Source organism: Thunnus maccoyii, chromosome 21 (assembly GCF_910596095.1).
Source record: "Thunnus maccoyii chromosome 21, fThuMac1.1, whole genome shotgun sequence".
Taxonomy (NCBI): Eukaryota; Metazoa; Chordata; class Actinopteri; order Scombriformes; family Scombridae; genus Thunnus; species Thunnus maccoyii.
The window spans coordinates 11909387-11922869 of NC_056553.1; the positions used below are offsets into that span (position 1 = coordinate 11909387).

At 40.1% G+C, this 13483-nt stretch overlaps 2 protein-coding genes across 19 annotated transcripts in view; one reads left to right on the forward strand and one right to left on the reverse strand.

Annotated features, from left to right (window-relative positions):
- The window catches only part of zic4 (zic family member 4), a 110402-nt gene extending 109607 nt beyond the window's left edge, over positions 1–795 (reverse strand). For 3 of the 11 annotated variants that reach the window (XR_006093046.1, XR_006093047.1, XR_006093051.1), the window contains exon 1: positions 345–425. The gene's annotated coding sequence lies outside the window, so the exon portion shown is untranslated. Of the gene's footprint in view, positions 1–344; positions 430–689 lie in introns of those variants that run through there. The other 8 variants (XR_006093048.1, XR_006093049.1, XR_006093043.1 and 5 more) reach the window with 6 other exon arrangements.
- On the forward strand, positions 436–13371 carry agtr1b (angiotensin II receptor, type 1b). 8 transcript variants are annotated; one of them, XM_042398753.1, is made up of 6 exons: positions 546–630; positions 5178–5258; positions 5473–5607; positions 5747–5761; positions 6191–6309; positions 11230–13371. In XM_042398753.1, exon 6 carries the CDS (start codon positions 11335–11337, stop codon positions 12427–12429), a length of 1095 nt encoding a protein of 364 aa, XP_042254687.1. In that variant the 5' UTR covers positions 546–630; positions 5178–5258; positions 5473–5607; positions 5747–5761; positions 6191–6309; positions 11230–11334; the 3' UTR covers positions 12430–13371. The 8 variants fall into 8 exon arrangements, with proteins under 8 accessions (XP_042254686.1, XP_042254685.1, XP_042254687.1 ...); XM_042398752.1 differs by lacking the exons at positions 546–630; positions 5747–5761 and adding an exon at positions 436–521 and having other exon boundaries at positions 6124–6309; XM_042398751.1 differs by lacking the exons at positions 546–630; positions 5747–5761 and adding an exon at positions 436–521 and having other exon boundaries at positions 5178–5234; positions 6124–6309.
- Positions 13372–13483: the final 112 nt, after the last annotated feature.

The following is a 13483-nucleotide window of genomic DNA, read 5'->3' on the forward strand; positions in this document are numbered from 1 at the left end:
AACAACAACAACCACCACCTTGACAGAAACATGCTGCAACACCAGTTTAGCCAATAACATTCATAATACTCAAACATGAGTATTCATATTCATCAACATGCAAATCAGCTGCATGAAAACATCCAAAATCACATGTAATGAATGAAAAACAAGCTCTGCAAGGGCAACATATGCAGCCACCATGGCAAACACTGCATACAGGTAGAGAGGGCAGCAGCAACAAAGGCCAAGACATAGGCCACAAACAACCAGCAGTAAGTCAGCCATGCACACAAACACCATCTGAACAGAGCCAAGATATCACCTCGCAATATACTATATCAGCACAAGCAGCAAGTTCCTACCTTGGTGAAGTGGAGCAGCAGCACCTTAGCAGAGTTTAGGAACAACAGCAGCACCAAAGACGTTTCTTTCCTGAACAAATCCGTCCTGAAGAAGCAGTGATGACAATAACCACAGGCGAGTTAACTTGTGAAATGCTGTGTTAACAACAGAAGCAGTAGCAGCACGTTTGTAGCAAGGTGAGTGCGCGCACTGACAGTTTAAATAGACCGCCATATTCTACACAGGTGTGTCGGATAGGCTACATGTTGGAGCTAAAGCGTGTTACCTCCAGCAACTCTGGTTCGCGTGAGTAATCTGATAAATAACAAAATAAAGGAAGTTTCGTTCAAACTTATTGATTTTACCAAGATATTAGTTGTTCGTGTTGTAGCTCCCCTGAGACTGCTGTTCACTTGTTTTGGTACACTGCGGTCAAGCCAGCTGCCACGTTATTTCCTTCTGCGCGCAAATTCGCGTTATTACGGTAATGAGGTTTTTCCACTTGAACGAATTGAATGATCCGTCGAAAAAAAATGTGGTTTGCTTTCATTTACTTTACAGTCAACTAATAATATTAGAGTTTGATACAGAAAGTGGAATGAAAAAATACATATTTATTGCTCTAAACGCTAAATCAGTTTCACTGGCTCACCAAGGAGGTTATGAATCTGGAGAATCCACTGTGGAATTTGAATAAACAGAGCCTTGACGTCTTTTATACAGATTAACAAGGTATCATATTCATCATATTATGAAAAGAAACGGTCTGACCCCAGGCAGCTGCACAAAAAGTTGCAGAACGATTCATTGTGGAAAGTGTTTGATAAAAAAAGCACATCTTTAGCCACAGAATCCATCTGAAATAAAGTGTCCTTCTCTACATCTTAAGTGATTCATTTGATTTGCTTCCAGTGCCTGATTTCACTTACTGTTTTAGTTCATTCAATCTTACTTTTATATTTCAAATGTTTCGTTGTAGTGTGCTGGTGATCATTATATTTTTGGTGCAGGGGTCGTGGGAGTGGCATCTGGTGTTCAGAGTAGAACCACAAATAGAAGAAACAATGGCACGACCAATGGCATTTATTCAAATACAGAACAAATAACAAGTATCGTTCATTTGAAGTTTACAAATGTTGTCAAATACTGGCTACAATAAAAGAAATGGCATCATGACAATACTGAGCATACTCTTAAACAACCCGAGTGGCATGTCTTGATGGCGTTCCAAAAGCATCAGGACAAATTTAGACTTTGGATTGAAAACAGACAACAATTACTCAAATAAACCAATGATGACAATGACTTTTAACCACCCACACAACGTTCCAATGTTATCAGTAGAGTAATTGAGTTCCTGGACTCAAGTCAAAACTGTATGACATTTGGGTCATTTGAATATCCCAGATGACAGTCGCAACTGCAGCTGGAATATCACAGGCCACATTTTATTATGCTCTGCTATCCAAGGTTAATGTGCTCTTAGGGAACACAAACAGATAGGTCGCTTAAAGTGAACACATTGTGTTTGTGTTCATGAATTTTTTACTACAGTAAAATTGTTTGTGCACTTACTTGAGATGTTTTGAAATTTACCTTGAGTTAAATTACTGATTGGAAACAGATAGTTTCCTTTTTATAACATGCTGAATATGCCACCGCATATTTGTGTATCATGTCATTGAAATTCAGAAAAGTTCTGTAAGTTTTTGTGCAGCCACCTGAGGTTGTCAAGGATGTGTCAGAAGTGAACTTAGTGATTGGAAACAGACAGTTTTCTTTTTATAATTTTCTGAGCAGAACATTTTGTTTTAGTGTATAATATTCACTCACTGGCCACTTTATTAGGAACACCTGTGCAGACTAATGCAATCCAATACAACAGTTCTGCTGCTGAAGAATTATCACCTTTCTGACAATATCAACAAAAACTGAAAATTTATAAGCTTCGTAAATGTAGAATTTATGGCAGACCTGTTGTATTGGATTGCATTAGATTTCACAGGTGTCCCTAGGTGGCCGGTGAGTGTATTTTGAAGGATTTTTTCCCAAAATTCCATAGTTAATTATTCTGGAAATTCAGAGCCAGTGAAATTGATTTGGTGTTTAGAACAATAATTAAAGTATTTTTTTGAAAGCAATGGCAAACCACATTTTGTCAACGCATTTTTCAGTTCTTCCAAGTGGAAAACATTAACACACGTGTACACGCAGGAGGAAATAATGTGGTGGCTGGTTTGACAGGAGTTTTTGGTGCTGTCCTGTTGTGAGACTCTTTTGGAATAACGTGTAGCTTTATCAACAGCCATATTTTGGAAACATACTGTTTAGCATACTAGAAGATATTCAATTACAAGCTATATATTACAAATCTTATTGGCTAAATTATTATCATATTCATAAAAGCAAATTCAAAGGTAAAAAGCTGAATTTCTTGGTTTTCACAAAGGAGGTCAGACACTACATTGAGTCAATTTGATTTTCCTGTAATCCAAAGGCTGTATAAACTACCTGTTTTTTGTTGAAAATCTTTATATGAACTCTGTCCTCCAGCTCAGAGTTTGTTTATTTTTGTTTTATTTACCTTTCTTCTGCAAACCATAAGATGAATATTTTGATATTCCGTATATGATCATTTTGTGAGAGGAAATTGTAATCGTTTCTCATGTCAATAAGAAGAAGAAACTAAATAAAACGTTTACCTAAGCTAGTTTAGTTAAAGTATTTTTGCTAAATTTATCAACTTAGCATTATTGCTCACATAGCTCTAGCCCCAGTTAGTGCCTCTTGTATTATCCTTATATTCACATCACAGAGCTAAGCATGTTTTTTTCTTTTCTGAAAGATAAATCCCCGTGGACAGTGGTGGAAGAAGTACTCAGGTCCTTTACTTAAAGATTTCCTCCAGACATGTTTTAAGATGTATATAAAATACTCTTCTTTGAATAATAATTTGTGTCTGTTATGGTTTTCCCGCAAAGAAAATATCAGTTATCTTGTAAAAATCGTTAAAATGGCATCTCCTTCTTCTCCCTCGTTAAAAATTACAGAATCAAATATGCAGATGTATTTAATTTCATAAGTTTAACTGCTGGCAAGATGACAAGATGTCTCCTTTTGCACTGTAATTAAGATCATACTTAAGAGTGATCCTACTTCTGTAAAAGTACAGAAGTATTATGAGCTAAAGTATTAAAACTACTTGATTATTTATTTATTGGAACTGCTAACAACTCACAACGTGAAAAGTAGCCACAGCTACACATGTGCAGTAATCTGAAAAGTAGCCACAGCTGTCAGATAAATGTAGTAGAGTAGAAGTACAAAGTAAAATAAAATGGAAATACCCAAGTTAAGTAAAACTGTACTGAAGTACAGTACTTGAGTAAATGTATTAAGTTGCATTCCACCACTGCCCACAGATGTTTCTAAAAACCATGGCAATACCTTAAAAGGTAAAGTTGAACAGATCTTTTTAACTGCAGACATTTTGACAAACACAGGTGTAACTAATAACATTAACTGCATTCCTTTGCAGTGATTTCTGGATCAGAGCCATCGTTAATGTTATTAGTTCCACCTGCACTTTTCCTGCTATGACAAGTCAAAATATCTGCTGTGTCCTCAGTGTGTACAAAGTCTGTCAGTTTAGGTACACTTGCATTTTAATAAGGGAAACTAATGAGGAACATGTGTGCAAAGGTTCTTGATCATTTCATTTTAATAAAATTCAACTTGGCTCTTTGTTACTAATTTACGCATCAATTAATGCAAGTTTTTTTGGGGTTTTTTGATGGAAGTCATGCAGCACCTCTGAAAGTCCACCATTTTTTTTTCATGTGTCCTATATTTAGAAAGGTATAACAGAGATGAGCTCAGCTTCTTGTCACTCAATACCTATCAGCAGTTAACAGTAAGAGCTCAGACTTCAGACCTCGCAGAATATTGTCTTTCTTCAGCAGGTGGCTGTGTGATGGTTTGGCATTTTAGTGCCTGTGTGAAAGGACCGTCCTTCCCTGCAGTGCTCTGTGCTACCAGTAATTAGTCATCAATTCATTCTACTACAGCTTAAGTGCTAACACAGCTAATCTTGTTAGAGTGATTTGATTAGAAAGATCATCGCCCACTATCACACCTCCAGGGTATGAGCACTTGAGATGAAGCCTTGTCCTCTTTCTGGCCTTATTCACACAACAACAATGTTTTTCTAGATGATAAATGACCTTATTTCTTAGATTTTATTCTAGTTGCACCAGATTCCTAAATGTTGCGCAACATGAATTTAGAAATAGTCTTGGGATGACTATTCGTGTGTTTTTTTTTTTAGAATGAATCATGGAGTTCATTTTCAGGACATGATGTTTTACTTTGCAAACAGATTAACCACAACCTGAAATAAACACCACCCATTCACTTTAAAAATGTAAAGTACCTAATCTTCTCTCCCCAGGTCTTCATTTTTAAGCCGTAGCCATCTGTTTCTGCTTGTACTGGATGTAAATTGTGTAAATCAATGTTGTAGTACGGGGTGTTGCAACAACATCCTGTCTCCACTGAGAGATGTTTGCTTTGTGGAAAATACAGTTGGAGATTCAGAGCTTGATACCCAACTCTCTCCTCACTTCCTGAGGGGTCTCGTGAGTCAGATATAGATTGCTGATAATTCTTGTGGCAGTAAGACCGAGAACGTGTGGACGATTTGATACCATACGGATGCTCGCTGCCGTGACAGGATATGCAATAAGATGACATTCGCCTAATGGATGATTCTTATCGTTCACAGTAATTGAAGACATAATGGAGTCTGATCATAATACCCTAGAGGTGTAAATGGCTCTGTTGCTGTGTTTCAGACGTAAAGTGAGATACTCGCCTCCTCTCTACAACCTGCCCTTCCTGAAAAATGACAGGTATAAAGACTGATGAGGCCTCCGGTATGTTTCTGTATTTTCAAAAAGTTTTACAACTCCAGATTGCCTTTTGACCCAATGTGACCCAAATGTGTCTGTCAGCCATAGAGAGCTTGGTATATGTGATCATTCTCAAATGACTAGGTCACACCTGAGTGAGCAAAAGCTACCAAACAGGACCTCCACTTAGCCCAAAGTGTTTGTTTTTCCTTTCTTTCCTCGTTTGTCTTTAACCCAGGTGATGGCTTTCTTTACCGTCAACACTGCAGACACTGAAACTGAGGGGATTTACGGGATGACAGCCATGCTGCCTCATCCATCACTATCCATCTCCATAGCAGTTGCGATAGCGGCTTCGGACTACAGCAGAGAGGTGAGGATGTGACCCACTTCTCAACACCTGTCAAGACTTCGAGAAAGAAAAGAATAGCGAGAGACAAATATCTTTAGCATCAAGCTGTGTCTGATGGATGTTTGCAGTTGCTAAAAATAGAAATCCTTTCTCATTACAGCTGGATTACACAACAGTTAAGTCTTCAAAGTCCTCCCTTTCATGGCGAGCAAATTCTTTTATTGCACATGAAATTATTCTTTCTAGTACGCTTTTACTTGTCACACTCATCAGCAAGTGCCTCAATCACATTTAAATAGCCTCTGCAAAGCCAGCTTGACCATGGGGCGTCGTCTGCTCCGTTACCTTGACACACATGCACATACAGTCACACATTCCAACAATAGGTGCCCCTCTTTAGAAAAAAAAAAAAAGTGTGACAAATGAGTGACAGCTGAATTGCACTGGAAAAGGGGAAATGTTCTTGGGAAGCATGGAGTGAAAGAAAACCAGTAACCCAACTGTGGCTCCACCCCACCACTTTTACCCCTCTCCTAGCCCCTGATACACCCTGATCTGAGCCAAGGGCGAGCTCGTGGCAGCTATTAATACAGTGTGTCGACAGGTCTAATCACAATCAGAGCCTTGCCATTCCTTTCATGCTGTGCGGAGGACAAGGGACAGGACCGTCATGGGATGAGAGATGATTGCTGGTCGATGAAGAGCAGTGGTCAAGATATTAAAGTAAGATTAACCAAAGTGCTGCCTATGATTATGCACATGTGTGTCTGCTTAATTAAACTGTGATGCTGAATTGAACACCCTCAAAAGATTGTGCAACAGGCCCAGATTCGGCACTCTAATCAACTCTACCTGTCAGAAGGAGCAATAAATGTCATATGAAAGAGAAAGTGAGTGATTAAAAGCAGACATTAAGAGAGAGGGAAGAGGCGCTTGGGGAGTAGGGGGGGTGGGTGGAAGAGGGGAGGAGGAAGTGAGAGGGGAGGGAGGAGGCGGAGGAGAGATGCTATTGTGTAAGATTGTGTGTTTGTTTGTGTGTGTGTGCAGACTGTTGGAGATGGGCTAGGACAATACGGAGCTGACTGACTCCCAATATAATTCATTCATCATTGTAGTGTGTGTGTGTGTGTGTGTGTGGGAGAGAGAGAGAGTAGGGGGGTGGTTGTGTGTATGTTTGTGTGTCAGACGGTATTCCTGCTCGTCTCGCTCCACCAGTTAAGTTAAATCAGAGGCAGTCACTGGCACACTGCGGTGGTCTCTATCTCTCTGTCTGTCCAGCTCTGAAAGCATCAAAAGCCTCCTGGTTCAGCACCGCAGGTAAGAGCTCACATTACCTCATTCTCAGGAAGATGTTTTACCAACTTTTAAAAAATTATTTTGGCAGTCTCAGTTTATCAACTCTTTAAACATTACTTTCTACAACAGCTTCTGTCATTGGATCAACTAATTTTAATTCATTATGACTGCTTTTAGACATTTCTTGTATTCCAACACAAAAAGGTTTCTGTAAATATTTATCTCATAAACCCCTTTGTTGAAAATCACTGACATAACCTTGGGAACCCACACATGTGGTGAATGAACCAAATGTGTTAGATGCATTTACTGACTTGATTGGTGCCACCTGTTGTTGCTGTTTGTTTAAGTTGTTCATGTGTAAGTCCTGTGTGTGCAGAACCTTTAAAAACTGCATCTACTGTAGCTTACTGTGTGAGGAGGGATGGGGAAAGATCCAGGACTTCAGTATGCAAACCATACCAACAGAAGGCTGGACGGAGTCTATAGTAAAGTTTACATAGCAGAGATCATATAACCAGAGATAATTGGATCCACTTCCTGATAAACAGTAGCTATGCACTCCCTGAAAATCCTCATTTATGAAGAATTTAATCCCACTACAGAGAAGAAAGAGGGAGATGGTGAAGAAAACAGAGTGGCTGTTGAATAGCAGGGAAGAGAGCAAGTGAAAAACAGGTGACATTTAATTTTCAACCTTGTTAGTCACGAGAGACACGTATAACTGATGGGGGAAAGAGAAATAGAGTAATGGAGTAATACTGGAGAATGAACATGTAAAGGAAGAGAGGAAAAGAGGTAGTTCAGAGAGAAAGCTGCTTCAACTAAGAGTTTTGTATTTGTTTCACTTTTATAGAGGCCTATTTCCACTCGTAAAAATTCTATTTTGGAGACAAAAGCTGGACCATAAAATGTGTTATTTAATAAAATCTCAGGTTCTAGAGCAAAACAATCTTCCAAAAAACTATCCTGACGATTTAAAATAAGTAGGGGAGAAAAGGATTTATAATCTGTTTTGTTGTTGTAGTGAAAGTGCCGCTGGCGTATTTTACAAAATACAGTAGCAGAAATGAAGGGAAGCTTCACAGGCCAAAGTTTGCGCTGTTTAATTGTGCAAGTCATATGAAAGTGCAGTTTTGTAAACAGGAAAATGCAGACGTGGTTTCTGAAGCCAATACTTCCATTAGCTCCCCTGCGGCAACCAGAAGTCAAGTCATTTAGTTCATGGACACTGTCACGCTCTCTCTATTTCTCTTTCTCTCTCTCTCACTCTCTCTCTCTCTCTCTCTCTCTCTCTCTCTCTCTCTCTCTCTCTCTCTCTCTCTCTCTCTCTCTCACTCTCTGTACACACAATCATCTGCTCTTTCTCTTTCTGAACATGTATGTATAATAATGTAATGGATCGGGGCATTTCTTTTAATTGCAACCAACTTAATTGCATGGCACTACCATAGTTGACATTTAAAGAGTTTCTATAGCAGTCAGAGAGTTTGCTCTCAGTCAAGTTTCCTACTTATAAAACCCTTGAGCTGAAGTGACACCCTGTAAACTGAGACAGAGGAGGAAGTGAGTTTTAGGATGATACTAGCAAAGACTTTACACCTTTCCTTATATTCTGTATTCCTGTAACAAAAAAATTGGTTTGCGACAAATGTAAGCAGTTAATTTCTTGTTGAATGTTCAGTCTTGAAACAAGGCCTAAACATGCGGATGATCATGAGATCATGGGAGGCTGAGTTGGTGTGTTCCCAGTAAGTTGAACCTCACTTCATGATGGGCTGGTATAAATCATTAACTCCATCAACCAGATATTATAGTGGCTCTCTCTATGGGCAGCCAGATGGTGGTGCTCATGTCAGGGCAGCCGAGTGCTCAGGCAGAGGGCAGCCTCAGATATCTTTGTTGATGGGAACCATGTTTCTATCCAACCAAAGTCACGCCAGCTTTGTCAACTCAGGCTGTGATAACTTTAGCTTTTAAAGAAATTCCCATCCAAGAGGCTGCTTTTAAATATCCCAAAATAGGATTATAAATGGATTGTTGCTACTACAGCGGCATTCAGGAATAAGCAATTGCGCCGCAGAGCAAAAAATGTCCCCAACTTCCTCCTCATTCTGATTTCATCATTCATTGTAAGCAGCTGTGTGTTTGCAATCAGTGCTGGCCCCTCTGGTCCATTGTCTTGTCCGAGAGGATGTAGCTTGCTCGTGGACCTTGTGAAGTAGGTGTTTACCTTCCTGTCTGTGGTCACCCGGGGTTTATGGCTGTCATTCAGTAATGTGCCAGCTCACTCCATCTCACTGGACACGGCAACACTAAATCACCTGCTTCCTAGTCACCTTCTGTCTGTGCCACCAAACCCTTTATTATGGGGCTCACTTACATATATAGGCGGCAATAACTTTCAGCCTTGTTTATATTATCTCCCATCACATGTCCCCTCGTCTTGTGTATCTCCCTCATGGAAAAATACTGGTGGTGAAAATGCCAAGCCTTCTAATAATGCTAAAAGGCATGTGGTATGGATTTTCTCCCATATTTCCATTTGTGGTCATCAGAAATCTTTTAAGCATCAAGAGATTTTCTTAAACTGTTTTAAATCCTTAAATTGTGAAACTGATATGTCGCTTTCCCCTGTACAGTTTAAATTCACAGCCACCCACTGTTATAATCATTAGCGAAGGAAAACACTTGTATAGTAAATCCAAGCAATGACGTCTGTGTTGGTGCTTTACGCTACCTACTACACCGGGTCTGTGCAGGAAACTCTCAGAGATATTTCATTATTCTGTTGCCCTTGGCAGCCACACATCTTCCACACTCAACAATCCCCACATCTGCAACCGATACGGTTGTTGCTTTAGCGCACAGAGGTTTTTTTTTTGTTTTTTTTTTCTTCAAAGAATTCATCTTCTGAAACCTGGTGGAAAAAAATAAGGAGATCTTTTGACTTGGAGATAAAATAGTTCTACCGGAGGGGCTCAGACAGTCTTAATGCCAACCAGAGGGCAATAGGAATGCAGTTCGTGAAACTTTTTAAAAGTGCATTCAATAAGTAGTCCACAGTAGCTGTCATAGCAATAGCAGAAACTGTTGTTGTTGTTTTTTTAAATAAAAAAAATGATCGGTACTAGCTGAGATCAAACTAAATTTATAATTTTCTATCATGGTATCACTATCCTGTGTCAGTTGGAAGATGCAAAGAGAATAAAATGTTGAAGCTAGAATGCCATCTTGTGGCAGGACACAGACTTAGTTCAGTTAAACTGGTTATCAGAGAATGTGGTATTTCCATTTATATTCTGGCAGCTCATTCAGTAGTCTGAATGGTATCTGTATCATGTTAAATAGTCAACTTTATATTCTAATAAACTGCCCAAAAAATATTTCATTTTCTCCTTATGCCATTTGCCCAAAAAGTACGCTTTCCCCTGGCATCTGTTTGATTTTAATGCAGCCGCAATCATGTCGTCATTTTCATGTAATTAGTAATAAAAAAAACTATCTTTGCTATTTAGTAATAGTAACATGAGGCTTATGCTGATATTGTTACATCAGCTCTACTAATGATGCTCACTAAGCTATTAAACATAAAGACTCTCAACTAAAGGGAGAATTTGTTTTTTATTCCCATTTCACATTCTGCTCCTACAAATGAAGCAAAAAACTAGCCTGAGGCAAATTTTCCGCAGCAAGCAGGTTTGATTTTCTCACAGAGGAAAGTTTCCACAGAGCCGAATCCCTGCTGTCCTGTTTGTTTAGGTGTGTGCTGATTAGAAGTTCTCATGCTGGGTACAATGTATCTCTGCACACCAAGGGTTTGAAACGTGACATGTCTTTTACAGTGACTGGAGCCTCAACTCTCTCTCTCTCTCTCCTCCCTGCTACCTCCGTGTTTAATGGTGTTGTTATCCAAGCTCTCACTTTTCCATGCAGCCTTCATTAACACAGGTCGTAACACACGGCATAAATGCTCTCCTTCCGGGTACTGACAGTCAACCCAGATGGACGGGCCATTTGATAAACACTGTACAGTTTTACTGTTGCCATTCATTAGCCAAGAGACGATTTAAAGGAGAAGGCAGAATGTAGACTGTCTGAATAATGACGTTTCAAAGAGCATTTTTGGAATATTGAATAACATACATCTGTTTTTCATGGCATCTTATTTTACAGAAATAACACAAAGCATCAGGATGGCTTTAATGTGCAGGTCTTTAATGAGCTAGTGTAGGGTGAGCACTTTCATGGGTGCTCGTGTGGATTAGCGTTTATGGGCCATGCCAGTGGTAATGATGGCTCTTCCCCTACACTGCCTGTGACATTTTTGTTGTGTTTCTTTTATAGGACTCGCTGAGGCCCTCGCCCAAGGCCTGTATCAGTCACCACAGACGCACCCTGCCGACAGGGCCCCCTGTTAAAAGTCCCAGGATCTGGCACTAAAAAGGGAAAATGAAGAATATAACGGCAGGAGCAACAGAAGGGATAGCTCTGACATGCGGCATGTCTGGGAGCCATGAATTCATCTTCACCCTGGTACCCATCGTCTACAGCTGTAACTTTGTCATCGGCATTATCGGAAACAGTATGGTGGTGGCTGTCATCTACTGCTACATGAAGCTCAAGACAGTGGCCAACATTTTTGTGCTGAATCTCGCCGTTTCTGACCTCACCTTCCTCATCACTCTACCCATGTGGGCCACCTTCACCGCCACAGGCTATCACTGGCCCTTTGGAGGATTCCTGTGCAAGGCCAGTGCAGGGCTGGTCATTTTTAATCTCTACACCAGCATCTTCTTCCTCACAGCACTCAGCATTGACCGTTACTTGGCCATCGTGCACCCAGTGCGATCACGCAGGTTCCGCACTGTGGCGTATGCACGCATCACCTGTGTAGTGATCTGGTTTTTTGCTTTCCTGCTTAGTGTGCCCACAGCATTGACCAGAGATGTCCACAACATCACAAATTTAAATACTACAGTGTGTGCCATTCTGCACCCGAACATTGAGAATGCCGTGAGGTTGAAAGAGCTCCTGCTGGCCATCAACCTGATGAAAAGCCTGCTGGGCTTCCTGGTGCCCTTCATCATCATCATCACCTGTTACTGCCTCATTGGTCGGGCTCTGGTGGGAGCGAGACATATTCAGAAAAGCTCCCGTTCAAGGGATGATGAGGTGTTGCGCATGCTTGCAGCAGCTGTCCTGGCCTTCTTCCTGTGCTGGGTGCCCCATCAGGTGTTCCACTTTATGCAGGTGCTCACCCAGCTGATACCAGTGAAGGAGAACTGTGCCATCTTGGAAATAATTGACACTGCCATGCCCTTCACCATCTGCATTGCCTACTTCAACAGTTGTGTTAACCCTATTGTGTACGGCTTTGTAGGGCACAATTTTCGCAAAAACTTACTGCGCTTGTTGCGTTGCTCACCAGGTGGAGCTCCCGGGCCTCACCCGAGCATCAGCTCCAAAATGAGCTCCTTCTCCTTCCGTGCCTCCGAAGCACTGAGCCTTACAGCCAAAAGTAAGGCCTCTTCTGACAGTAAGTGAGAAAAAAGAAAGAGGGTACAATTTCACACTCCCCACGTTTTTGGTTTGTGGTTAAGGGGCCAAGGAAGGAGACATTCCATGCTTTTAAAACCCCAACTGTATTACCAAGCACTGAACCATGCAGATTGGTTGTAATGTTGTTTTCATGTTCCTCTATAAATGAGTCCAAGAGATATTTACTACCTATGTACAATCTGCAGAATAATTATTCATAAATCATCAAGTCATGCTTGTCACATCCATGCTGGCAAATGTTTGTCTCTAAGCCCATGAAATGAATGTCAGTGTCACTATATATAAAAAATCCAGATAATATTGGAGTGTTGGCCTGCTAGAAGAGACTATACATAATTAAAGATCGCTTATCCCATTATTTATATAAGATATGCTTGCACTGCAGGATTTTGTTGCCATTGTGCCTTAAGGATACAGTGCAGTAATATATTGTCCAGTGATAATCATTTTGTGTGCTCAGCAGGTCTTTCACCAGTTGGGACAGTTATCAAATACTCAGTAAAGATGCCAAAGCTAAAAAAAAAAAAAAAAAAAAATCATACGCCTCCCATTCATGCTCTGCCAGCAGCTATGCATGAAACAATTGGAAATGTGTAGCAAAAATGTGATGTAAATTTATAGCAGCTAATAACATAATTGACTGTTAACTAGTGCCAGTATGCTATGTATGGTATTGTCAAATTATGTGCTCCTTGTGAAAATGTATAATAAGTGTTTGAATAATGAGATGGAAATGCTGAGATGTTTCAAAGTCTGGGAGAAACATGCTGTATAAATAAGAGTTCAACACAAACGCTCCAGGTGGGGTGATTATTGTCAATAACTGTGGTGGTTGTCTTTGTGGTATTTAAACATGTTGATAGATTTTTTTTTCTACTCTCTAAGTGTACAGTTTGTGAATATATGAAAATATGAATAAAATGGAGGAAAAAAAAGTACACTCATAAGTTGTATGCTTTTTAAATGACCTCATGTACTTCAGATCATCCTGATTTGTCATAAAATGTGTCATCATTCACCAGAAACATCCAAAAATAGC

Excerpts from the sequence above, each read along its gene's own strand:
- agtr1b (XM_042398752.1), top strand. The coding sequence starts at position 11,335 with ATGAAGAATATAACGGCAGGAGCAACAGAAGGGATAGCTCTGACATGC.